The following is a 27856-nucleotide window of genomic DNA, read 5'->3' on the forward strand; positions in this document are numbered from 1 at the left end:
CGATTTTTTAGAAAAATGGGCGAAAATACTCACAAAATAGTGAAAATAAGAAAATGTTATGTTAAGAACATTTCAGGCTTAAGAATATCCGGAGGCTTCAAAAATTGTCAGTATTCTTATAAAAGAAAGCGTGTAAATATTTAAAATTGCACGTTTTCCTTCGTCACAGAAAGACATACGATGTTCTTTTCAACAAATAAGATTTGTTCATTTCAAGGGGAAAACAAACACCGTGGTTTAACTCACTAAAAGATTTGTTCTTCATAATTTTGGATGTGTTGTTAAAAGATGTAAATATGGCGGAGAAAATTCAGGAAAATCTACGAAAACAACCGAATTCAGCATCAATTTACGACCTTTGCAGCCCATCTGAATGTGTTACAAGTGAAGAAGGAAGATCCAAAGACACACTTGAATGTAAAAAGTGCAATCGAATCGTACACTACATTTGTTCAAAGCTCCCCGTCTATCAAATCCAGTTATGTCTAACATACAAATCGAGAGCTTTTATTTATCAAAATTGTGTCGTGATCACTCCTGATCTATTGGAACGGGTCAATTCATGCGAAACATCAACAGTTTCAGGATTCCGAAAGGAGATAAAAGCTTGCGAAAATATAATGAAAGCCCAGGACGTAGAAATCACTCAACTAAAGTCCAAAGACGTTAATACAATGATCAGTGAAATAAAGGATAGCTTTGAGACCAGAATGGCAACGATCGAAAAGAAGATGGAAGACATTATTGAGAAGAAAGGAGAAAATAGATCACAAAGCTATGCAGCAGTTGCGTCAAGGCAAATCGAGAAAGACATAGAAAACGTTCTTCGAAGGGAAAAACAGGAGGAACGATAGATTCAATCCACGGCATGCAATCTAATTCTTCATGGTGTTGACGAATCCACTGAAGATTCAGAGGAGTCAACCAAAATCTACGACGAAGAATATCTAAATGAAAAAGTCTTACCTTTGAAACTACGCTTAAGGAATATAAAGATTGAAGAAACTCAAAGAATCGGGAAATTTTCGAAGGAAAAGGAAGACGAAAAAGGCTATCGACCAATAAAAGTCCGATTTGCAAACGAAGAAGACAAAAATACAGTGTTAAGAGCAATCACTAAAGGAGAAAGATTGCCCTTCCGGGTGACAGAAGATCTTACGAAAAGTGAAAGGAAGACAATCAAAGAGTGGTGTATGAAAGCCCAAGAAATGAATACTTCACTAAAGGACGCAAACTTTAAATTCAAAGTCAGGGGGAGCCCTAGGAAAAAACTCTATCTTAAGAAAATTGTAAACCAAACAAAGAGCGGTTCATAGAGGCCCATGTGCTCGCACGGTGGCCTGCGAACTTGTATAGTATTATTATCATTATCATTTTAAAAGTAATTCATTGGCCAATAAACACAACTTATGCCAGAAGACTAACTATGTACGATTCTATATAAGAAGGATCTCTCATTAAAATCACAAAGGTAGTCTCTCTCTCTCTCTCTCTCTTAGGGTAGAACCCTAAACTTCTGGCTCGGACATACCCGTCATCTCGCAAACCTATAAAGCCCTCTCCTAGGAAGAAGAAGAGATTCTTACATTAGAAATTTTTATAAGAACAATAGACAAGAAGAAGAGTTAGAACGCTCTTCGTATGAAGATACTTAAACCTTAAGTTTGCTGGTCCAATATCAAAACAGTATATTTTTATTTAAATATGAACAAAGTGGAAAATTAATAAAAAGCTAACATATACACTAGTTAATACATTAAAAATCTAAAAATCGACTTTGCTTTACTACTATGAATTACCCTCTTGTCAGAACAATCATAGCATTCAAGTCGAGGGAAAGGTGAAATAAGAATGCACCAGAGACAGCATTCGATTCAAGCTCATTGCGTTGGGAAAGGGACAGTCCGATGTAGAAAACGCTCTTCTGTATCAATGTCACAAAAACGTCACTATTTTTCAAACGTCATCTGTTTCAAACGTAGTTGATGGATGGAGGGGATTGGGATGGGATGGAGGGGATTGGGATGGGATGGAGGGGATAGGGATGGGGTGTAGGTTCAAATCGTAAGTTACCGATTTTTAAATATAGCTACATAGGTAACTACACAATATCTAATATTTTTCTAAAAATAAAGATAAAAGTTTTCTATAAATAAATAATTAAAACTTTGATATAAAACGAAATTCATAATTAGAATTAATTTGAAGTGATACTAATTATTAAGGACATGGTTAATAACAGTTATTTTTATTGTAAGTGAATCGTTGTATAGAAATTCACTTAAACTTCTATGCTTGATAAATTGCGTAGTCCCAAAGCAAGGAGCGATGTGTGGGGGCTTTTGAAATGCAGCAATTTTATAATGATTCTTATCTGTAGTGATACGGTAAACGGTAGCCCAACTACGACGATCTTTTATCAAAACTGTGAATTTTAATGTTGTTTTGTCCATCGGCCATTTCAAATCTTCATCAAATTCACCTACTACAGTGTAAGCAAAAATTGCAAGATGTTTTCCTGAGCGGTAATTTGGATAAAGGTCGACTTTAATGTGATACCCTTGAAAGGTGTAAAAAGATATGGTTTGAATATTATCTCGTTTCCATTCGTGGACCTTTTTCACTTCATTGCTGAAACCCATTATCTTCCATAAATGTCTGTCTGATTTGGTGACATTAGTTTTCCAGCATTCTGTCAGCAGTGACTCATTCAGTCTCATAATCTCAGCCTTTTGGTTTTGCAGATCATCTGCCATCTTTCTAATCTCCGATTGCTGTTCATGTATCTTTTGAAGGGCTAGATTCATGTGTTGTACAGAAAAGTTTTGATTATGTTTTCCAATGTCATACATCAACATCTGTAATAAAAAAGGATAAACCAAATAAACTAGCTACCTACCTGAAGGCTAATGTAATAAGAAAATAGAAAAATGGCAACAATAGTAAAAAATGCGAACTAAAAATTCCAAAAAAATTCCCTAAAAATGACAGAAGTTGATTTTCTCAAAAACAAAAATCTGATTCTACGGCCAAACTGAATTCTCCAGGAAAAACGGTGTCAGCCAATTTTAAGGGAACCTTCTCCTCCGTCTTGATGCAAAAGATTAGAAAAAACTGATGAAGCAATTTCACACAAGTTCCGAAAAACTCCAGATTTAGGCCCTCTCTGGCCCAAATTTCCCCCAAAAAAACATTATTTCTAAAATCAGGCTCATGCAGATTTTAAAGATTTCCGGAAAAACGGCTTCGGCAACTTTTTAGAGAACCTTGCCAAAAATCAGTAAAAAACTAATGTGGCAATTTTGCACAAAGTCCAAAAAAAACTTTTTTTAGGCAGTTTTCGGACCAAATTTGTCCAAAACATTTTCCCCAAAGAATCGGGCTCCGTAACATTTTAGGTATTGCCATTTTGCATCATTGTGCGAAAAATCGGAAAAAACTAATGAGCCAATCACGAGAAAAGCAGACTTTAATCGGATTAACTTTCGCGAGATTAAATTTCGCGATTTCGCAAAATTTTGCCCCATTCTCGCGAAATTAAATCCACGCGAAATCTTTCAAAACTCTGACTCGCGAAAATTTAGAAATTTAATCCGATTAAAGTAACAGACGAACGGACGAACAAACGGACGGACATTTAATTATGTAGTTTATATTTAAGTTCATTTAAGTCAATTTAAAGGACCTCCGAGGTAGGACTAAAAATTATCAAAATTGTTGAAAAGCGGAAAAATCTAGAGTATATTATTAGTTATTATTAGTTTGTTAACAGAACATAGTTAAATCAATTAATTCAGTGATAAATATGATATAGTCCAGTCATGGTTACACGTTTTTTTTTTATAAGGAACACGTTTATAAGGAACTCGAGGCTGAAAATAGTCAAAAAAATAAGGAATTGTTAAGGAACTGCTCAGGCTGAGAATAAGTGGATTTGAAAATAATGTACCTTATTGGGACTAATTTGACCAAATTTTGATCTTTCAAGGGGCAAAAAGTTCAAAATTTCCTATGTAGTAAGGAACTCGATAAGGAACTTTGAGACTGAAATTCTCTGTAAAAATAAGGAACTCCAGGCTCAGAGCAAAGTTAAGGTTCCTTATAAAAAAAAAACGTGTATATAGCTAGCTATCTTTAATGTTATCTTTCATCGTACATTTTCAGCTCTAACGCTGTGAAAACTTTCTCCAGAACTGAGAGATACTCTACCATGTAAGAGAGATGATATCTTTTAATGACAATGTTTAAAGAATAGGAGTACAAAACACTATAGCAAGAAGCATGAAAAAATGTACCCGTTTTTCGCAGCCCAAATGAGCAAAACCACATTCTGTTGGCGCTTTAGCACATTTCTGGATTAAGTGAGTCTCCATCTAAAATTATATAGAAGAAATCATTACAGTGAGATGAATATAATACAGTCGGGAAAAGGATCTTCAAAGCAGAAAGGACAAGACATCATTCTGCAGACACAATCTTCTTCGTTGTGTTTTGAGAAGAACCTCCTTTGAAATTTTGTACCACAACCAGTCATAGTACAAACGAGTTCCTCATATTCACAATTTTTCACGTGGTTCTAAGATGCAAAAAGAACCAACGCTTGCCTCATCTTATCACCAATACAAAATAGACAAAGACTTCATTTTCCTTGATTTACCATAAATAACTCCGAATTTCATCGTTCATCCTGTCAAAAATTATGGACTTTTAATTTAACTGATACATGCCTTAGGAAAAATCTTCCAATGAAATCTCATTTATAATAATAAGAAAATTTCACAAATAATTCAAGACGAGATCACACATGTATGTTTCACCTGCAGTTCTCGCAACTCGTTTGTCCAACAACATCCGTCTGTGTGATTCACACATTTAATTAAGCGGTCCAAAATTTCCCGCTCACGACCTTTATCTTGAAACAACTAGGAAAATAATCAGACATATCATTTAGACAAAAAATTAATTGAAATCATTAAAAATTATTAAAAATCATTAAAAGTATTTTCCTAGTATATCATTCGGATACTTACCGTCATTTTGCTTCGATCGATCGGACAAATATATCCCTTTTTATCGCTGAAATATATAACGTACATGTGAAAATATATAAATTTATTGAGTATATCTCTATTGAAATGCATTAGGTTGTTGATGCAGAATCAAAACTAGTCCCTATAGAAGAAATTAAATGACCTTTCGCCTAAGTAGAATCTAATTACCTCGGTAATGCTTTCAAAATGAGGCAGTCATTGCAGTCAAAATAATTTGAAATGAATAGCCCCATTAACATTGATCTGGTCATCGTCTATTTCCTGAGCACAGCTGAAATTTCTTACACACAGGGCACTGGAAACTAGCGAAACCAATGAGAAGACTATCTACCTCTTAGGTAAGTTGATGACACAGCCTTTGCAAAATCGATGTCCACACTGCTCTGCTTGCATTGGTTCTCTGAGCACCAGTAAACAAATTGAACATTTCAAATCGTCTTTCTCCTCTAGAACAAACTCAACGTCAAAACCACCAAGGTTATCCATCAGTGTATACAGTATTAGTTAATTTCTGATTAGTATATTGATTTTTCTATGGATAGAGAATGCATATTATTAGTTAAGGATCAATGAAAAACCACGTTCGATATCAAGAATATTTTTTATGCAAACGTAGATCAAGAAAGGGAAAAAACTATAAAGAATCTTTGGCATTTGAATCCTTTTAAAGTCATACAGGAAGGAATTTGAAAGGTATTTCATACGTAAATGTTATCAAATATAATTTGGAAAAAATTTGAAAATATTTTTTACACATTTATATCCTACAATTAATCTATAATTTGAAAATATTTTTTAATCATTTTTCATATAGTCATATTCTATAATTTTATAATTTCACTAGGACGGAATTTCTCATACGATACTTTCAAATAAACAGGAATCAAACTAACAGAATCCAGACCATCAAGAAATGAGTTATTGTTGAACCATATCGAAAACGATTGTAAGTATATCATTATTGATGGCTTTTCCAAAATCATTATGTGACAGAAAGGTTTCGCAACCGAAGGGGACAACCAGGTGTGGTGGTTTTCGGAATGCCTGACAAGTCGAAGTTTCGATATGGAAACTGCTCACATATTGCTTTCCATCTTCCTGACCCAATACGTGAAGACCTAATTGAGATTTTTCCATTGGCCATTTCAAATTTGAGTCGTAACAACCAACCATGGTTGCAGAATAAATTGCGACGAATTTATTTAAGTTTGGATAAAGGTCAACTTTGATGCGATATCCAAGTGAAGTATAGAATGATTTGCTTATCGGCATCAATGAATTCATACCAATGGCTTTGGAGACTTCAACTGAAAAATTGTGAACGCGCCAAGTGTGTTTATTTGCACGTGAGAAATTTGTGAAATTCAAACGTGTTGGTATTTGAGCTAACGAAAATGGTCTTCGAAGCATCGAAGTTGATTCAGCTGATGAAGTTGGTATTGGAGCAAAGGCAGCTGTTTGAGCCATTGAAGCTGAACTTTGAGTCATTGCAGCTTGTCTTTGGCCATTTGCTATTCTTTGATTAAATGCTTGCCATTGCGCATTAAAAGCTGAACTTTTGTTGGTTGATCCCGTTATCTTCGAAATATTCTGGTCTGAATTCAAGGATTTGGCTTTTTGGAGGTCAGTTTTCAACCGTTGAATCTCTTCTGCTTGGGATGCAACCTGTTTGTTTAGGTTAACATTATCGTTCCGTAATTCTTCAATATCTTGTCGTAGGTTTATATTATAACTCTGTACCCTTTCAAGATCTTGGCCCATTTCCATAATAATATTTTCTTTAGCAGAAATTTTCTGTAGAGCTAGATTAATGTGGTGGTCAGAAAAATTTGTGTTATGCTTAGCAATGTCATACATCAGCATCTAAATACAAAGGAAAACAAGGATAGATTTAGAATGAGGAGTAGACATCGTATAACACAATACACAACATCGTGACTTACAAACAACTTAATTAGAATTTCATTCGATTCTCATTCGGTGCTGTTATTCACTTGATCCAAAAAACTGTGTGTCAGTCTCGCCAAATTGGCAGACAGTATAAACTACAGCGTAAGACGGTTCTAACGGGGCGACTTCTAAATCGCTCTACACAGAACCGGACATCCTCTGTAAGGATAAGCCAGTCTTCAATAAGAATTAAATATGAGGTAAAATAAACCCGTTTTTCGCAGCCCAAATTTGCAAAATCACATTCTCTTGGCGCTTTAGCACATTTCTGGATTAAGTGAGTCTCCATCTGAAATGATAAAAAAATTTTAATCGAACATAAAATTTAGAACAGCAGTTATTGCGGTAAGCTCTAACTAATATATTGAGGAAAAAAATAATAACGTTATAAAACCTTGTATCTTGGAATTTCTTGAGCTTGACAATAATCACAACAAATTGGCAAATAGACGCATTCTACGATATGCTCCTGAAAAAAAAAGTAAGTTGTACATAATTAAACATAAAACAAAGAACAGGAAGGTAAATTTAACAATTTTCAACAAAATTACCTGTTCTAGGTGAAAAGAATACTCTTCGTCGCAAAATGGACACAGCATCGTTCTGTATAAACAATCTTCTTTGTTGTGTTTGGCCAAGAACCTCCTTTGAAATCTATCTCCACAATCGTTGAAAGGGCATACAATTTCCTCGAAATCACATACCTTCTTGTGATTCTATAACAAAAGAAACAGTAAAGAAAAATGTCAAAATTAAAACCCTGACTTTTCGTTGGAAAATAGTGCTATGTCACTCAGAAGAGTTATACTTGGACAGACAAAAATGGGAGGAGGGGGCAGGCATTTTCTAATAAATTTATTTGGTAGTAAGTAAGGTAGTTCGTCTCACCTCAAGTTCTCTCAATGCTTTAGCCCAACAACATCCTTCTTTGTGGTGAATACATTTTACAAAACGATTCAAAATTTCTCGTTCACGACCCTTGTCCCTGAAGACCTGCATAAGGAAAACCAAGTATCGTAAAATTTTAATATACTAAGACATTGAAAGAGTGACAAAATGATTGTTCTCCTTTGGAATCACTCACAAGCGACTTCGGTAAAATATGACTGGACAATTATTTCAAAATAACAGAAAAATAGATTGTCACGTGATTCGCACTTACCCGTATTTTGGTCCGATCCTGAGGACACGTATATTTTTTCTCGCCACTGAAAAATAACAAAATACCATTAAAGATCAAATACACGCATCAAAGATGGAAAAGAACGAAATTCTTTGTGAAAGTCCAATACTTAGTGTAACTTATATGATAAGGGTTCCTGATAAGTGGACCTCAGCAACAATTAAGAAGAAAGATGAATTCCTCGTCTTGTCAGGACTATATCCATAAAAATTATTCGCTGTTGTAGCTGTGTTAATCTCGCTATAAAAATGAAGATTTCCATCGATTTGTTTATTTAGATTCATCCTATTCACAATTTGCATCAATAGTTACCTCTTCCTAATGTTAACAAGGCAAGACTTGCAAAATCGATGACCACACTCATCAGCTTGCATGGGTTCTCGTAAAACCAAAAGACAAATTGAACATTTCATGTCATCAAATTGTTCGTGGAGAAACTCCACATCGTAACCTCCCATTTCATTCATTGTATATCTTTCGTATTATGTATTAGTTATGCTGAAAGAAGAGACACGTGAGTATGAAAGAACGAATAAAATTTTTAAAATTGAAATCAAATTGGAATATTCCCGCTCAAGCATAGGAATTATCGTTTTCTCTGTTTGCCATACTTTAGAACAAAGCACAATCACTTCCCATAGCAAAATGTTATTTTCAAAGTAACCAATTTTGACTATAAATCAATCTATTCCAGAACTCAAGCACATTCTAATTAAAAAACTTCACTATAAAACTTATAACTAACATATAAAATAAAAACAATCTAGGAAGTAAAAATCACTTGAAAAATACTTAAATTGAAAAAATATAGACTAAAGGAATATTTACAAACTCAATTTACTAATTAATCTAAAAAATGAACATTTCACGAAATTTAAAAATAGGAAGTTACTCTGTTAAAACACTTTCTGTCACCCAAAGATTGATGGCAGCTCTTTAACAGGGGTCTTGAATACCTGGATCAATTATCAAAACTTGTTTGAGGGTAGAGATAGAAGACTACAGGAGAAGTTTATAACACCCATACAGTAGATCAGTTTACACTGTTTCAAATAATCTCTAGGTAACTTCAGCAGTCCATGACATACACTTTCCTGCAAACACAACTGAAACTTGTGGATAAAAGAACTATATACTAAAATAGACTAGAGTTTACCTAAAAAATGATTACAACGCTTTTTTCTCACTAGATACAGAAATTCCAATTGTAAGCTTGTCATTTCTAAGAAAGGTTGGGAAGTCTACATGGTTTAAAAATGATGAAGTACTCCATTCATAATAAGTGTGTGGGGGCTTTTGAATAGCTCCTGTTTTATCTTGTCGATGATAACTGGTATCGATAAGAAATTTGGGAGTCCATTGCTTATCTTTATTTAAAATGGAAAAATGAAATTGTGTTCTTTCCATCGGCCACTTCAACTTCTCATCAAATTCACCGGACACAATCTGAGAAAACAGTGCAATAGAGTTGCCATGGTAATTTGGATACAAGTGAACCTTGAGGTGGTATCCTCGTGAGGTATAAAAACATTTGGTAGATGCATTTTCCACTTTCCATTTCTTGGCCTTCTCTATTTCATTTGTTAACCCCCAAATTGTCCATATATGTTTATCTAATTTTTCGATTTCTGGTCGTTTATTGACTTGTTTATGGAGCTCCTTTTTCAATCTGTCGATCTCTTCTGCCTGCATTGCATTTTCTTGTTGCAAAAATTCTTGATTATTCCGTACCCTTTCAAGATCTTGGCCCATTTCCATAATAATATCTTCTTTAGCAGAAATTTTCTGTAGAGCTAGATTAATGTGTTGATCAGAAAAATTTGTGTTATGCTTAGCAATGTTACACATCAGCATCTAAATACAAATAAAAACAAGGATAGATTTAGAATGAGGAGAAGTAAAATGTGATATACTTCTCTAGATTTCCATCCCGGATATTCTTTATACTATCTCTTATTTATTGATTTTTCCGAAATGTTTGCGAGTCCTGATTCTTCTAGATCAGCCTCCTTTTTAATTGTTTCCAATAATAATCATACATGGCACATTTTTATAAAGAGAAACATCTCAGATCAAGGCAAGGAAAAACCTGTTCTTTGCAGCCCAAATGTACAAAATCGCATTTTCTTGGCGCTTTAGCACATTCTTGAAGTAGATGTGTCTCCATCTAAAAGAGCAAATTAATATTATTATAAAACATAAGAATGGACCAACCAGCAAAATATTTAATTTCGAAACTCGGGCTCCATCAGATTTTAAACAATACCATTATACATCATTTTGCAAAATATCAGAAAAAATACCAAATTTATCGCGAGAAATGCTCATTATCCCAAAAAAGATAAAAGGGAATTTCCCCAAATAAGAAAATCCGATTTTTACAGCCAAAAAAATTTACCGAAAAAAACGGCTTAAGCCACTTATTGAAGAACCTGTCTTTATGCAAAAAAAAAAACTAATGAAGCAATTTTACAGAAAGTCCATAAACCCCACTTTTGGCCACTTTTTGGCCCAAATTTCCCCCAAAATTTATCTATTCGAAAATCGGGCTTAAACATCAATTTTTTGGTACTGTAATTTTTTGCATCACTATGCAAAAAATCTGAAAAAACTAATGGGCCGATCCCGAGAAAAGCTGGTAACAGACGAATGTACGGGCGAACGAACGAACAAGGGTTAAATTAAAGGACTTCCGAGGTAGGTCCAAAAAGTTTTTAACAATAAAGATGAAGAAAATATGAAAACCTTGTGTCTTGGGATTTCTTGAGCTTGACAATAATCACAACAAACTGGCAAATAGTCGCATTCTACGATATGCTCCTGAAAATAGAAAAATCAAAATAAAGTTATTTAGTGTACTTTAATGGGATAAACTTTTGCGGGGATTAAATTTCGCGGTTGGGCCTATCCGTGAAATTCAAAAATTTCGCGGGGACTTTATTTCGCGGCTGACACTATTGAGTGGCAATAATTTCACAATTTTGTGACTTTTACTGTCAAATCATGCATGCTGGTTGTTGAAATACAAATTATTTGCACTTCTTTGGTGCAAGTAACCATTCAAATAGTATTTATTTGACATAATTTTGAAATTTGTTTAGAAATATTTCGCGGATGAGGCCCTTCCAAATTTCCATTAGGACTTAATTTCTTGGATTTTCGCAGACGACACCCAAATCCGCGAAATTTTATTCCCGCGAAAGTTTATTCGATTAAAGTATACGAAAAAGAGCTAATACTAAGTCGACTTTTAAAAACGAAATTACCTGTTCTAGGTAAAACGAATATTTTTCGTCACAAAATGGACACAACATCGTTCTGTATAAACAATCTTCTTTGTTGTGTTTGGCCAAGAACCTCCTTTGAAATTTATATCCACAATCATTGAAAGGGCATACCATTTTCTCGAAATCGCATTTTTTTGTATGGTTCTAAATAAAAATCAAAATTAAAAACTTTTTTCTTGAGCCTGAAATTCGTCAAAATTTCTTTCTACGAAAGTTCATTCCGTAAAGGAAGTTGAGATGTAATAAAACAAATAAAATTTCATATACCTCCAGTTCTCTCAATGCATTAGCCCAACAACATCCTTCTTTGTGGTGAATACATTTTACAGGACGGTTCAGAATCTCTCGTTCACGGCCTTTGTCCCTGAAAAGCTGAGATGCACAATAAAACAAGTGATACTTTTATGGACATACCTGGTTATGCATTTAACACATGTATAATTGATATCTACGTGAGCGTTACCATTAAACAATCATTCAGAACACAAACAGTGACGATCTACTAAAATTAGTCGTTTGTTTCTTATAAAAAAACGTTTAGAAACCAAAATTTCATGCTCTTGAAATATTCTTTCATAATTTCGTGAGCAAAAGAAACATCTATCTCATAAAAAAAATTAGTAATTTGGCTAAGAACATTGATGTATGCTTATTAATAGTGATTCTTATAGATAAACATGAGTTTTTTGAGCCAAAAAAACTTTTTTGAAAAAATCTGCTTGAGCCATCTTTTACCTATGATGGTACCCTACTTTCATGCAAAAAATCAGAAAAAGTTAATGATCCAATTTTTCACAAAGTCAAAGTTTTTTTTTCGAAAATCGGGCTTCGTCACATTCGACGGTTTAAAGTTATACATCTTTGTGCAAAAAATCAGAAAAAACTAATGAGCCAATCACGAGGAAAGTTAATAACGAACGAACGACCAAAAATCCTTCATGGCCATCCCCTCTTCCTTGCTGCCCCTTTCATCTGAAAGAATATCAGCCAACCCCTATGGTTCAGAAGAAATAACCCTTCAAGAGAAACGCAATCAATAATACTTACAGACATTTTGGTCCGATCTTGAGGACATATGTACTTCTTCTGACCACTAAAAGTTATAATATATAGGATAATCATAAATGTTATATCTAGAAAACAGGCACAAGAAGAAAATCAAGAGATTTGAAATGATTTAACAACTTATTATTTAAAAAAATTACTAAGAAATCTACTGAAAGTAATTGAAGATCATCAGCTTGGCCTATAAAACATACCTCTTTTTAATGTTGACAACGCAAGACTTGCAAAATCTATGACCACATTCATCAGCTTGCATGGGTTCTCGTAAAACCAAAAGACAAATTGAACATTTCATATCATCAAATTGTTCGTGGAGAAACTCGACGTCATAGCCTCCCATTGCATTCATTGTATATATTTTGTATTAGTTATGCTGAAATAGTATTCCTGTGAGTGTCGTTAATATTGTAGAGGATCAAATCAAAAAGAAATTAACGAAAATAGGAATTGTTTTTCTGAAAGCTCAATCTCGAATGGAACTATTTTTCAAATATAGGAACTGTACAATATATCTAAGGAAAAAATAACTGCCATAAATTTATAAATATATAATATAAAAGATCTAAAATAACTTGAAAATCTTCCTAATATTCATAAAATTGAAAAAATTGACCAAAATTATACGGGGTCATCTAATTTAAAAATCAGCTCACAGAAAGTGCTGGATAAAAGTGAAACAGACGGACGAAAGGAAGAAAGGAACGAACGAACGAACGATAAAAAACGCTCATAGGTTAAGTGTTGCCGTTAAGCTTTTAGTAGGTGCTGTCTGAATCCTGCAAATTATTTACTTTTTTAATTTCGAGTGGAGATTTGGAATAGCAAGAAGAAGACTGGATGAAGGGGTGTCCTAGGTAAGGAAAAGCGTTGTATAAATATGGAGCCAAACATGAAATAGAAAAGAATATACTGAGAAGAAAATAAAACCAGAAAGAAAAATACATCGTATTCAATTCTAGAGGAACATCAACTTTTAAAAGTTTATTTTACATTTACGACACTGATGACCAAAGACAGTGTATCATCTTTGAGAAATGTCGGAAATTCAGCATGACTCAAAAGCTTGTGACTACCAAGTGGATGAGAGGTATGCGGAGGTTTTTGAAGAGGTCCTTTGATATCTGCTTCGTATACAGTTGTTTCTAGAGTATGCCTGTGAATCCAACGAATATCTTTGTTTAAAATGTGAAAATGAAACAGAGCTTTATCCATCGGCCATTTTAAGTCTTTATCAAATTTACCAGTGATAGTTTGAACAAATATACCAACAGAATTTTGAAAACGAAAATTTGGATAAAGCTCAACTTTAATGTGATATCCCAATGAAGTATAAAAGCTTTTACTTTGGATATTATGCATTTTCCACTGTGTCGCTTTCGCTAATTCATTTGTGAAAGCCGATATTTCCCATTTCAAGGAATCTGATTTTGTGATATTTGATTGTTCTTTATATTGCCTCTGGAGTTCACCTTTCCATCTTTGGATTTCTTTTGCTTGGTCACTATTCTGTTCTTTTAAAGCTTCTTTATCCTGACGCATTGTCTCAATAATGTTTTCTTTGACAGAAATTTTCTGAAGAGCTAGATTGATGTGTTGGTCAGAAAAATTTGTGTTATGCTTAGCAATGTCATACATCAGCATCTAAACAAAATAATAATGAGATAAAAATGAGTAGAGTATAACATTAGGGGTAAACTATAACGAGATTATCAAAGAAAATAACATGTTTTAAAGTTGTACCCCTTGTAAAAACTAAACTTATGCCGGTATGCCTATACTAAAAGTCAATTCGCTTTAAGCTTGTACTAATCCTTGTGTCACTTGCCATTTTCAACCAATGCTTTAATTATAACATATTATATACAGCTGAAAAGATAATTTAGTGCATTATAAATTCTAAGAAAAATAAATCAAAAATCTTTTAGAAAATGAAGATGAAAAAAGAAGAAAGAAAAAATAATTTTTTATCCTTTAGTGCTGAACTTGATGCCTCTTGATTTCAGCCTGTTTCAGCTATAGTTCTTTTTACCTTATGGAAGAAGTTAGCTGAATTTTTTCTGTTTTTACTCCAAAAGGGAACCTTCTAAGACCTTTAAGTTTCCATGCAATAATGTGAGAAATAAATGTTTATCCTAATTGAGGAGGCCTCAAAGTACCTTAAACTGGAATTAAGCAAGGAACAGTATGTTAAAAAGATAAAAAAATAATCATATATCTTTAAAAACCTGTTCTTCGCAGCCCAAATGTGCAAAATCACATTGTCTTGGCGCTTTAGCACATTTCTGGATTAAGTGGGTCTCCATCTGAAATATAATTTTCCAAACTTTATAATTCATGTGACATAATTGTGAATTTAGAAAAATCCTAAGAGTTTACCCCCTACAAAGAACAAGTTAATAGAATAAAAATCAGATACCTTATATCTTGGAATGTCTCGGGCTTGGCAATAGTCACAACAAATTGGTAAATAATCACAATCTTCAATGTGGTCCTGAAAAAAAATTCAGGTAAAAATAATTAAAAAAAAAAAGAAAGCTTAGAAGACAACCTACCTGACAAATCCCTTTAAACCTAGTGTCAGCCTTACTTAAGAATCAGTGGCTGGGTACTATTCCCAAACTCAAGGATGGTGGGTTTCATATTTAGTCACCGCCAACTCTGCGAATGAGTAACATAGATTATTGGTAATCTGGTCTGAGTGGTGAGTAACTGAGAGCTAAATGTAGGCTCCAGCTTTCGATCGTGTCAGCAAGCGTAGGTGTCAGCAAATAGAAAAAGGGTCAGGCTACATCATTTCTGGCTCCGCCGAAAGCCACAAGATACATATACTTTTGTACTTAAGAATCTGTATTTACGATTGACAAAAACGAAATTACCTGTTCTAGGTGGAAAGAATACTCTTCGTCGCAAAATGGACACAGCATCGTTCTGTATAAACAATCTTCTTTGTTGTGTTTGGCCAAGAACCTCCTTTGAAATTTATATCCACAATCGTTGAAAGGGCATACCATTTCCTCGAAATCACATTCTTTTGTATGGTACTAAAGAATAATCGAAATTAAAACAATTCCATCTACATAAGGATTTTGGTTGGAATATCGTGCTTTGAACTCAAGCTTTAAATTTATAAAAAATAAAGAAATACTTTACATTAGGGAAATTTAACGATCGCTATTCGAGCCTTTTATTATTTTGCTAAAAAAACGCACGCTTTCTGTCAACTTTGCCCTCTGTCAAATTTGTACTAAATTTTGTGAAAGGGCTGACAACCAATCACAAGCAATCTCAAGACCCAAAATAATCTTTATTTCTTGAAAGTTATAAACATCTCTAACAATCCTTAAAGATCAGAAATTTCTGCAAATAACCATAAATTAAGCCCTCGTCAACCTAAAAAAACTAAAGTTGTTTTCAGGTAATATTTATGACCAAGATGACCGAGAGTAAGTACAATATATCAGCGATCATATTTCATTCACCTCCAGTTCTCTCAATGCTTTAGCCCAACAACATCCTTCTTTGTGGTGAATACATTTTACAGGACGATTTAAAATCTCTCGTTCACGACCTTTGTCCTTGAAGAACTTTGAAAGAAAAAAAAAAAAAAAAAAATACGTTTGATAAGTTATAAATTACAAGATTTTAACAATTTTCTTATTCGGATAATGAAGTGTAAATCAAGTGTAAATTGGTAAAATTTTAGATAAAAGATACAAAAAAAGGACAGACTCCTGACAAATAATTCTTCGTCGCAACCCTCTCTTCCTTACTACCCCTTCTTCAGAATAGAAGACCTTTTTGGACCATAGGAAATCAGGAGAGAGCGGGGTAAAACTGTGCAGATACAATCAATAATACTTACAGTCATTTTGGTTCGATCTTGAGGACATATGTACTTCTTCTGACCACTAAAAGTTGTGATATATAAGATAAATTAAAAATGTTATATCTTATAAAGGCAGCTAGAAAAAGAAGAAGAAAATCAAATGCATTGAAAATCTTATCATAAAAAAAAGTCAGCCGAGAAATTGTAGATCTACTAAAACTAATCAAAATCAAAACATTGAGATTGCAAATATATTAATCACCTTTTTTCAATGTTAACAACGCAAGACTTGCAAAACCTATGACCACATTCATCAGCTTGCATTGGTTCTCGTAAGATCAAAAGACAAATTGAACATTTCATATCATCAAATTGTTCGTGGAGAAACTCAACATCATAACCTCCTTTGTTCTCCGCCATGTTGTTTTTATTAGTTACATTAATTCCTTATTTTTATTCTGGAGGTCAAAAAAAGCTGAACAAAATTAAGATAAAGAAAATCAGGGGCCAGGCAGAAATATCTCCAAACTCGTGCGAATATCTTTAGAAAATTTTCACCCTATTATTTTTATAAGATGACTACCATATAGACTTTCTTTTCTTACACCTTTTTATTAAAATGGGAATACTACCAACGAAAAAACAGAGTGCTGACCGTTTAATTTAATTTTCAGATGCACCATCAAACTGATGCAATAAGAATGTGTGTGTGAGTCGTGAATCACCAGAAAACAAGTGATACTTTTATGGACCTACCTGGTTATGCATTTAACACATTTATAATGGATATCTACATAAGCGTGACCATTAAATAATCATTCAGAACACAAATAGTGACGATCTATTAAAATTAGTCATTTGTTTCTTATAAAAAAAACGTTTAGAAACCAAAATTTCATGCTCTTGAAATATTCTTTCATATTCAAGACTTCGTGAGCAAAAAAAACATCTATCTCATCAAAAAATTGAGTAATTCGGCTAAGAACATTGATGTATGCTTATTAATAGTGATTCTTGTAGATAAAAATGCGTTTTTTGAGCCGAAAAATCTTTTTTTACAAAAATCTGCTTGAGCCATCTTTTACCTACTTTCATGCAAAAAATCAGAAAAAAACAATGATCCAATATTTCACGAAGTCCAAAAACCCGTTTTTCAGCCGTTTTTTGGCCCAAATTTGCCCAATAACATTTTTTTGCAAAATTCTGCTTGAGCCATCTTTTACCTATGATGGTACCCTACTTTCATGCAAAAAATCAAAAAAAATTAATGATCCAATTTTTCACAAAGTTCAAAAAACCCGTTTTATAGCCGTTTTTGGCCCAAATTGGCCCAAAAAATTATTTTTTCGAAAATCGGGCTCCGTCACATTTTGGCCACCACCATTTTGCACCTTTGTACCAAAAATCAAAAGATTCCTATGATTCAATCCTGAGAAAAGTTGGTAACAGACGAACGAATGGACGGACGAACGAACAAACACGGTTAATTTAAAGGTTAATTTATAGGACCTCCACCGGGGTAGGTCCAATAAACAAATGATCAAAGTGCCAAATTTATGGCAATCCCAAATATCGCTACATTATAATTTTGTTTCGTGGTAAATTGAAGAAAAAAGAGAAAACGTCTACTTAGAAAATACTGTACAAGAAAATGAAATAAAAATTAATAACGTTTAAACGTGAAATGACTCTAGCATTACAATGAATGCACTTTCAATGTCAAAATAAGCGTATCATTAATCAACGCCTTTTGTAGATCAGCAAGGGATAATTGATTGAGGAAACCAGCTCCTGTGTTAGAATGTGGAGGCCTTTGTAAAGCCAAATGAGTCTGCATATTTTCGTGAGAGTTTACATGCATATTGGCTATGCATGGACACCCATCGCAACTCGAAAGGTGAATGTAGAATTGAGTCATAGGAATTGGCCAGCGCAAGGTTTCATCGTATTCTCCACTTATAGTTTTGATATAAATAGCCACAACATTACTATGATTAATATTTGGGTACAGGTCGACTTGAACATGATATCCTAGATCAGTGTAAAACGATTTACTCAAAAAGTGGTTGAAATGAGTCATTGCTTTCGAGATTTCATAGCTGAAGTTGAAGATTTTCCATTTATGCTCGTTTGAGCTGTTTTCAGACAATTCTGCAATTGACAACCCCATTCATTTAATTTCATCCTTTTGGTTTTTATTTTCTTTTCGTAGTCTGTTATTTTTTTTAACCAATCGGTTGTTTTCTTTTTGTAAAGTCACCAATCGTTCATCTTTACGTACCAACTCTTGTATGGCTAGTTTCATATGGTGCTCTTGAAATAACTCGTTGTGGTTTTGAACATCCTGAAGCTTTATCTAGATTGCGTTTTGAAAAGACGTATAATTAGCGAGTTTATGCATTTGCACTTTTGAGGTAAAGTGAGTGAAATGATTTGGAATAACACGCAGTTTTGACCCGCAAAATCGAGGATGGTAAAAGTTCTGATCTACCGTCGTCCTCAGTCAGTCAGGATGTAGTCAAATTAGAATTTTACCGTCTCCGATGCAGAAAAACACATACCTTATCGGCCAAAACTTAGTCGGCCCTAAGTGACTAAATTTTGGCTCGGTGACTAAAATTAGGGCCGACTAAAATTAAGGCCGACTAAAAATTTGGGCCAAATTAAAAGTTTCTAATTAAGCTCTCCTTATTTTCCAGTATTTTAAGCTTTCTCCTATTTTCCATCTGCTGGTGCTGGTAAATTTAGAAATGGCCCACATTTTTAGTCGGTCTTAATTATTAGTCGGCCCTTAGTGACTAAGTTTTGACGAGGTGACTAAAATTAGGGCCGACTAAAATTAGGGCCCACTAATAATTAAGGCCGACTAAATTTTGGCCGATAAGGTATACATAAACTCGGTATTATATGTAATATAACGGTGAATTCTCTTCGAAAACTGATTGTGCAGTGGTAACATTTTTAGAACTGTAAATTAACAAGAATTCGAAAAAGGAACAAAAGAAGTTAGAGATAAAAATATTACTGGAATATACGAAAGTTGCTGAAAACTTGACCTAAAATGATATGAAAAAAAATCAACCTTTTCATCACATCCTAAGTGTGCAAATTCACACTTGCGTGGAGCCTTGCCACAGTCTTGATTAATATGATTTTCCATCTAAAAAGAGGTGGAAAGTTGAATTACTAAGATCTTGTGAACATGCCTTCAGAGAAGTTTACCGTAAGAATATCTTTCAATTTGGAATTAATTCAGCGCGGGGTAAAAACTTTAGAAGTGGAGAAGAGCTAAGTTATAGTAAAGTACAAAATCACCTGACATCTCGGAATATTTCCATTCTGGCAAAACTCACAACAAAGCGGAAAGTATTGACAATTTTTATTGTGATCCTGTAAAAAAGTAAGAGTACTATGTGGGTATCTGAAAAATGATTCTCACTTTGAAAATTTATACCGACAAGTACTTCATTTAAGCTATATGAAATGGGGCAATTTCCGATTTTGGGCCATAAAAACGAAACAAAAACAAAAATATCTTATAATATACTGTTCTTTCGGATAGGCTAACAATGGCTAGGTCGTCACGGAACTCCAGACTTGGCCCCACCGCTACCAAAATTTGACGTCAAACAGAAAGGTTGTGCTCTTCGTTTATTTTTCAAAATGAAGAATTTTCAATAAAATTTTAAAAATATGGAAAAAATAGCCAAATTTCAACCAAAAACGACATCACCTGGCAAGATCATGATCCCTGACGAAGATGCGAGTGACAACAATCGATGTACCGAGCATAATTGTATAAAAGACGATGAAAAAATGAGAATTCAATGTCATAAATGCCAACGAACGCTACATTATGCCTGCACTGGACTACCACCATACCAGTTAAATATGTTTTTAAATAAAGGTTATCGAAAATACGTGTGTATAACTTGTTGCTCTCCGGCAAAAGAACTCGGTAGAAAAGTTCATAATCAAGTGGAAAGAATTAAAAGCTGCACGCACAGTTATAAAGAAATCGAATCGTGCGAAAGTATAATAAAAGTCAAAAGTGAGAGTGAAAAAAGTCTAAACACAATGATCAAAGATTTACAGGCAAGATATCAGGAATACATCAAGGATAAAAATCAAGTTACCAATCTAATACAGAGCCAGTTTTCAACGCTAGAAACAAAACTAACATCCAAGATAGAAGAGACGTTGAATAACAAGACTGCAAAAGTTCAAACCGCAACAGACTACTACTACTACTACAGAACCACGTAAGAAAAGTTTTGCTGAAGCGACTAAAAACAATGATCAATTAAGCGTAAATGGCATGAAACAGCTACTGCGAGAGGAAAAAATCGACGAACAAATTGAGGACCAAAGGAAACTATCGACAGACGCAAATATCATTATCCATGGGGTAAATGAAAATGAAAATAAAGAAGATATCGATTTCGTTACTGAGCTTCTGAATGACGTTAATTTAAAGACTCAACCAACCTACGTCTCTCGTGTTGGAAAAGAATCTAAGGTTATGCGCCCAATCAAAGTTGTATTCAAAGACAGTCATAACAAATACAGATTCATGAAGAAGCTGACTGAATTGAAACAACACGAGAAGTACGTGAAATTAAGTATCACCGACGACTTGACAAAAATGGAGAGGGAACAAATCAAAGAGTGGAAAAAGAGAGCAGACGAGATGAATAAAGCCAGATCGAATGACGATTTTAAATGGAGGGTACGAGGAAGCCCTCGTGAAAAATTATATTTCAAAAAGATTTTTTGTACAAGAACGGTTTAGAGGCCCTTGTGCCTGAACTGTAATCACCTTACAAATTGTAAAGTAGCGTTGACTTTTATTAGCCTTTGTTGCTACCTGTTCGTCAACTTGAAATAAACTATTACATACATACATACCATAAAAAAAGATTAAAAAGTTATCCTAACTATGTGAACTAATTCTTGTTTTGCTTGCCATTTTTTTCAACAATAGCCACATACTTAACACATTAGTACTCGTCGAAAAGCTAATTCAGAGCCATTCTATTTCTTAGAAAATAACTTAAAAGATTTTTGAAAATGAAGATGAAAAATGAAGAAGAAGAAAAAATGAACTGTTTATCCTTCGGAGCTAGAAACTTCACCATTTTTGGTACAGATTTCAGCTACATCAGGAAGCCTCACCTACCTGCTCCTGATGAAAAGGATAGTCATCGTGGCAAAATAAACAAGTCATCATTCTATGCAGACAATCTTCTGTATCGTGCTTTTCAAGGTTCATTCTTTGGAATGTTTCACCACAACCATTAAGACATTCGATCTCTTCAAACTGGCATTCATTTAGATGATTCTGCAAACAAGAAAGGATCGTCGAAGAATTAAATCAAAAACTTAATACAGTTGAACTCATTTGAACAGTTGAACTTATTTAGTTCGAAACTACACGAGTTCAACTGTAGACACCAATATCTAACGTTGAATGAAAAAACATCCAATCAAAGCTTCCGGGAGTGAGCTAAAAGGGTGAAAAGAAACTAAGTGAGAGGCTGATTTGTTGGTTCAAGTTTGATCAAACCTTGAGAAATTTTCTCCGAACACTAAAAGGGTACAATTTTTCGGGTCAGCAATTTTGATCACCCGGGTTAGTTTATAGGACCAGCAGTTTCTATAAAAGTTAAACTTGGCTAAACAAGCTTATAAGATAGCATTTTAAATACAATAATTATTCAAATGTAGATCGGAGTCGTTTATAATGCTTGTAATACAGTAGTATAGGCGTTATATGATAATACGATTATTGTTACGGGATTTAGTTTATATAAACTATATTTGGCTGTATAGACTATAATTATTCCTCCATTACTTTTTGCTTTATCTCTACTATGTCTGAATTAGTCGTCTAGCTCGCAGACAAATTCAAATGTAACTTACTTGTTGAAATGGATCCTCACCAAACTCACCTTTAACTCCCGCAGCTCTTGTGTCCATTCACATCCACTCTCATTGTGAATACATCTGACAACACTATTCAATATCTCTCTCTCCTTTCCAGTGTCTCGGAATAACTTTAAAGAAAATTCAAGCAATAATCTATCAACTTTTTGTCGGGTAGAAACACGTCTATTGATCCTAGTTATAACCTAGAGTTAAGTAGATAGATAGCCATTTTAATAAGCTAAATTAACGCAAAAATATGTTCCGAAGTATTTTGGATTGGACAAAAATGTACTGAGGTTCGTGTTAAACTAAGGTTAATATCTATTCGAAGTCTTACAATAATTGTTAAACAAATTTAAACTGAAGTTAAAACTCGTAAAGTCTTACAATAATTGTTAAAGAAATTTAAACTGAAGTTAAAACTCGTAAAGTCTTACAGTAAATTGATAAAGAAATCTAAACTGAAGTTAAAACTCGTAAAGTCTTACAGTAATTGTTGATCGGTCTATGGGGCATTTATACTTCCGCTTTCCACTATGGAAAATCAAAAGGTTGAAATCATAAGGCAATATTTTGAATTAGATTCAGAGCCGACTGAATCTTCTACTAACAAAACAGAAATGATTGGGGAAATGTATTGTAAATTGGAACAAGTACTTTTTGAAAGTGCTTAAACATACACGACCCTTTATATCGAACCTGGTCGAACCCCCTCTTCACTTTCAAAAGCGATCACCGCTCTGATGAAAACTTTTGATCTTTCTAAATGTTGGTGGAAGTTTTTAATCGCTGATCAAAAATTTAACTTAGCAAGCGCTTTTTCCTTCATCCATTGATTGCTTTCAAAATTGTTTTTTTGTTGGGATAAAACTGGCTTTTTCTTGAAAGAAAATTACCTAGTACGATTAATAAGAAAAGGAAAAAAAAGAAAAAAGAAAAAGGAAAAGGAAATACTATTCTACTTACACTCTATGCAAACCAAACATGCATTTCTTGCAAAATCTGTGACCACACTTTACTGCTTGCATAGGTTGACATAAAACATCCAAACAAATGACGCAAGTTATATCATGCTCATCATTGACAAATTCGATATCATAACCACCAATGCTAGTATCCATTTTTTGTTTCTAATAGAGTGTATTAGTCAATCACTGTAAATAAAGATCAAAATTGTTGAGGTTCCAGAACTTTCAAAATTTCAAGTGCATGCGAGATATTTCATTATATCAAGGGTTGAGGCTTTGATTGGGCTGATTCTAAAAGGGACTATCGAAAGAGACAGAGTTCTTTTGAGTTGGCCAAAGAAAATGTTCTCGAAATTATGACTTGGCTTTTAAACGTTCTAATGTGAAGATTGAAAAGAAGACTGGTAAAGATAATTTTTTTTACAATCCTTCAAATAGTAACAAAATAATAATGAAAAATATGTATTAAAAAAATGTCCTGAAGCCTGATGTCAAAAAAAATCTTCAGCGGTAACAAAAAATATTGTAACATCTATAGAATCCGAATCTTTAAAAAGTGGTCTTTTAGTTATTGAAAAGATATTCAGGAGTGGAATATTACTGGAATATAAATGAATAAAAAAATATCGGAAAATAAGGACGACGATGAAGAAAAATATCAATCTACAAAAGAAAAAAATCAAGTCGTTTCCAAACTGATTTTTTACTTATTCATTTTCAAAAAACTTTTTTGATGTCTTTTTATTTTTATGATATTCCCTTCCTGATTTTATCTTTTCAACAAGCACAAGACCGCTATCTATTCGAATTATATCAAAAGATAGATAAAGATTTATACTATAAGTAATACACTCATCACCAAATTTTGGACGATGATGTCCAATTATATATAAGGCCGGAAAGAAGACTGACTGGAATGGTTTTTATATGTTTTATATACCTTCAAAAAGCAACAATTGGAAAAATATCAAGAATGTACTAAAGTAATGTCTTATTTTGGTTCTACAAAACAATCGAACCTGACATTAGGAGCTGTTTTCGTTTGTTTAATAATATAAGGTTGTAAAGTAAATTTGTATAACCGATGTAAAAGTCATGTTACTCGCAAAACTTTAAATCTATACTGATAATGAGTGCTTGATCATCTTGGTGAATATATTGCTGAATATCCGCAAAGCGAAGAAATCGAGGCCAGCCTTGGGACAAATTTCGATGAGGCGGCTTTCGAAAAGCATATTGAATATCAGCCAATCCAATAGCGTGATTGTTTTGTGTCTGGTAATTCTGGTCGATAACGGCACATGAAAACATCTCCAAATTCATAGGCCATGGCAAAGAATCATCAAAAGCACCTTTCACAGTACGTGCAAAAATACTCACTGAATTATCAGGCTGAGCTTCAATTTGAACTTCTATCTTATAGCCAGCTAGAGATACAAATCGGTTTTGAAAGCAAGTGCCATTTGCGTAGGCGTGTCTCCATTCTGCAACAAAGTCCGGGAAACGCCAGAAATGTGTATTCTTCATAGAAGAACGATCCGAAAGACGTTCCAGAGAAGTTAACCTAGTCAAAATGTTATCTTGATTGGTTTTCAATGAATTAATTTCTCTTTCTTTCTCTAGAAGCTTTCGTTCATTCAGGGCAGTTTTTCTCTCTTGTTCAACTAACCTTCTACGATGGGCGATGATTTGTTGGGTTTTTGTAGCGTTGTTGTTTTCAAGTTGCCGAATCTGCATAGCTTGGTCACCTATATCGGCTTGATAAGAAGCCATTCTTACACTTAAATTCGTTATTTCGATTTGCTGGTGATTGATGAGTTGACCTTGTTCCACCAAGAGCTGGGTTTGTGTAGTAATTGTTTGGTGGACTTCATTCAGCTTTGGAACCATCAGCGCGATATGTTTTTCTTTAGCTCTTTCCTGGTGAAGAGGTAGTTCTTCTAAAACGAACTACACATGATATGGAAGAATAAAATCATTTATCTTTAAAAATAAAGACTCCGTTAGTAGGGGACAAACCCTTTCGACCCGTGACATAATTTATGCGAAGCAACCAGACCTGGTCCATTTCAAAGAATGAAGCATAAAGAGTTTTTCGCGAGAGGGTTTTGTGCTAAGGCCTTTTTCAGGACTCAAAAACTGACGTCACAGGGGCGTCCCCTTGACCGCTAAATTTTGACGAAATTAGCCAATAAAACCGGAAACCACTTATACCAATCGAAAGCTCTCAAAAAACGATATAGAGGACTTTTAAGTGAACATAGTTGATTTCCCAACGTAACTAACTCGATTAAATCGACCGGAAATAACGTCAAAACGCGATTTTGACGTCGATTCTTCACTTTTCGCAAATACGAAAATGAATTCAATATTAGCAATAATAATACCTTTTCTTCACAGCCAATTGGTTGAAAGGGACATGGCCGCGGTACTTTCATGCAGTTTGTAAGATGAGTCTCCATCTGAAATTTGGAGAATAATATTATCACCATATAGTGTTCAGCATTACCAATTAGAATTTCATTAAACATGATTCAAATTTAGTCTGTAGACAGTTACAATAAGTGAATTAAATAAAACACAGTATTCATGATATGCACCATTGCAAAGTCATTAACTAACATTACATTATAGAACCAACAGCTGATTTGTTGTAAATGATGTCAAATCAGTCAATACGTCACTTGCAACCAATCAGCTGTTGGGTCTATATTCTCAGAGGATATTGCAAATGGTGCATATCATGAATTATTTGGTACTAACTTCATTTCTTGGTATATCTGCTACTGAGCAGTGATCACAACACAATGGTAGACGATCACAGTCAGTAATATGCTCCTAAAAAACGTAAAATAAGTTTACTTTGCAATGAAGTGAATACAGTCGCTATCATATTGTTTTCTGACCAGCCACCAGAAGTTTACTTTGATATGCATCTTTTGTATATAAGGTGAAGCGTAACATTCAAAGAATTAAGAACAAAACCAAACAAACTTCCTCATCGTAGTGCATATATTCATCTGAACAATATAAACAAATGACTAATCTGTAATCACATTCTTCAGAATGATGTTGCTCTAACAATCTTCTTTGAACTCTTTTTGAGCATAAAGTGATGACACAATGCGTTTCCTCGTAACCACATTCCGATTGGTGAGTCTAAGAAATCAAGATATCATACCTATACCTTAAAGGTTTTGTTTTTAAATAAGAGTGATATCATTTGCTTAATCATCAATTTAATTTACAAGCTTTTTCACATTGAATTGATACAGATGTGGAGCAAGATATTGGTCAGCAAGAGGAAAAGAAAAACATTTTTTGCTTATATAAGCACAATATAACAATAGACAGACACTGTCCTGATATGAAATATGTGTCTGGTAGGGAACGGGAAAACTTATGTAAATACAAAACCTTTAAAACTGACGGCTAGAAAATCAATGTTTTTTATTTTTTGGGTATTTCGCAGCCAGAGTCCTAAAATGGTAAAAATGCAACTGATCTGAGAAGTTTCACTATGCGAAAATATAATAATTTTACCTCGAGATGACGTAATTCATGTGACCAATGGCAACCATTTCTAACGTTTCTACATTTTACCAGAAGTGACATGATTTCGCGCTCCCTTCCTCGATCTTGAAATAACTGGCAAAAAGGGATTGAAGAAACTTTATAACCTGTGGCAACATATTTTACCTCGTTAAGGTTGAGTCTGCAGACTTTATTAAAAATTGATTTCTCTAAAAGAGTCTAGAAAACATTCCACATGAATGCAAGCTTGAAGACTTACTGTCATTACACTACGATCTTCTGGACATGTATATCGGCCGTTTGCACTGTAAAACATGAAAAAGACAGGACGTCAAACAGTTACTCTAAAACACGGTGACAGTTGTTCCTTGACAGGTCTATCCTTTGATTCTATCAAAGAAGTTCACAAGAAGTTACTGCAGGTGCATAAATTTCAGGGTTAACTAACAATACCAACTAAAGCTTTTTGATTCAAATTTTGGAGGTAACTATGGTTTTATAACGACGGTAGAAACACTAGATTTGATTAAGAATATTTTATACTTTGGGAGAATGGTATGTAGATGCTCATTGACCAATAATGAATCACTGAAAAGCAAAAGATTAAACGCTGTCGGAACACGAAAAATCAACAAAAAAGCATTGTAAAAACTCTGGCCAAAATCTTAATAATCGCTACATTGAAGCCAGACATAACCTAAGTCTGCTTAAAGAAATTCAAAATTGGCTGACAAATCAACCTGTCTTGTGAAAGATGTTCTATAATGTGCATCACCCTACTGGTAATAATTTCCTAATTTAGAAAATGAACCACATACTTTCGAACCAATTGATCTACACATGTTCTGCAGAATCTGTGTCCACAATCAACAGCCTGCATCGGTTCTCTGAGGACGTGAAGACATATTGGGCAAATCACACTGTTTTCTTCACCGTTCGCCAGCTCCACATCATAACCACCAACTGTATCTTGATTAAGTGCCATGTTCTTGATTCTTCAATGTTCTATTTTCAATGTTTTTCTATTAATTTCAGAATGTTGATTAGTATGTTAAAAAGAACAA

The 27856-nt window shown here is 33.9% G+C and overlaps 5 protein-coding genes across 5 annotated transcripts; all 5 read right to left on the minus strand.

Annotated features, from left to right (window-relative positions):
• Positions 1 to 2021: 2021 nt before the first annotated feature.
• Positions 2022 to 5579, minus strand: LOC136822813 (TNF receptor-associated factor 6-A-like). The gene is made up of 4 exons (XM_067079125.1): positions 5383 to 5579; positions 5031 to 5076; positions 4296 to 4373; positions 2022 to 2858 (listed from the first exon to the last, which is right to left on the minus strand). The coding sequence occupies exons 1-4, from the start codon at positions 5535 to 5537 to the stop codon at positions 2214 to 2216; spliced, it is 924 nt and encodes a 307-aa protein (XP_066935226.1). The 5' UTR covers positions 5538 to 5579; the 3' UTR covers positions 2022 to 2213.
• A 173-nt stretch (positions 5580 to 5752) lies between these two features.
• On the minus strand, positions 5753 to 8682 carry LOC136822814 (TNF receptor-associated factor 3-like). The gene is made up of 7 exons (XM_067079126.1): positions 8497 to 8682; positions 8164 to 8209; positions 7890 to 7994; positions 7553 to 7717; positions 7396 to 7470; positions 7213 to 7290; positions 5753 to 6914 (listed from the first exon to the last, which is right to left on the minus strand). Exons 1-7 carry the CDS (start codon positions 8649 to 8651, stop codon positions 5970 to 5972), a joined length of 1569 nt encoding a protein of 522 aa, XP_066935227.1. The 5' UTR covers positions 8652 to 8682; the 3' UTR covers positions 5753 to 5969.
• A 412-nt stretch (positions 8683 to 9094) lies between these two features.
• On the minus strand, positions 9095 to 12905 carry LOC136822815 (TNF receptor-associated factor 6-like). Its single transcript, XM_067079127.1, has 7 exons — positions 12731 to 12905; positions 12519 to 12564; positions 11739 to 11843; positions 11451 to 11615; positions 10930 to 11004; positions 10274 to 10351; positions 9095 to 10038 (listed from the first exon to the last, which is right to left on the minus strand). The coding sequence occupies exons 1-7, from the start codon at positions 12883 to 12885 to the stop codon at positions 9352 to 9354; spliced, it is 1311 nt and encodes a 436-aa protein (XP_066935228.1). The 5' UTR covers positions 12886 to 12905; the 3' UTR covers positions 9095 to 9351.
• Positions 12906 to 13009: 104 nt separating this feature from the next.
• On the minus strand, positions 13010 to 16833 carry LOC136822816 (TNF receptor-associated factor 6-like). Its single transcript, XM_067079128.1, has 7 exons — positions 16625 to 16833; positions 16399 to 16444; positions 16016 to 16120; positions 15413 to 15577; positions 14953 to 15027; positions 14762 to 14839; positions 13010 to 14177 (listed from the first exon to the last, which is right to left on the minus strand). Exons 1-7 carry the CDS (start codon positions 16780 to 16782, stop codon positions 13518 to 13520), a joined length of 1287 nt encoding a protein of 428 aa, XP_066935229.1. The 5' UTR covers positions 16783 to 16833; the 3' UTR covers positions 13010 to 13517.
• A 1099-nt stretch (positions 16834 to 17932) lies between these two features.
• On the minus strand, positions 17933 to 27810 carry LOC136822777 (TNF receptor-associated factor 5-like). The gene is made up of 15 exons (XM_067079059.1): positions 27611 to 27810; positions 27336 to 27380; positions 27052 to 27097; positions 26802 to 26906; positions 26253 to 26417; positions 26022 to 26096; positions 25646 to 25720; positions 24639 to 25208; positions 23257 to 23420; positions 22779 to 22824; positions 22314 to 22493; positions 21542 to 21703; positions 19678 to 19752; positions 19445 to 19522; positions 17933 to 18718 (listed from the first exon to the last, which is right to left on the minus strand). The coding sequence occupies exons 1-15, from the start codon at positions 27775 to 27777 to the stop codon at positions 18533 to 18535; spliced, it is 2139 nt and encodes a 712-aa protein (XP_066935160.1). The 5' UTR covers positions 27778 to 27810; the 3' UTR covers positions 17933 to 18532.
• Positions 27811 to 27856: the final 46 nt, after the last annotated feature.

This window comes from Clytia hemisphaerica, unplaced genomic scaffold, assembly GCF_902728285.1.
Source record: "Clytia hemisphaerica strain Z4C2 unplaced genomic scaffold, Clytia hemisphaerica genome assembly, whole genome shotgun sequence".
In the NCBI taxonomy this organism is placed as follows: Eukaryota; Metazoa; Cnidaria; class Hydrozoa; order Leptothecata; family Clytiidae; genus Clytia; species Clytia hemisphaerica.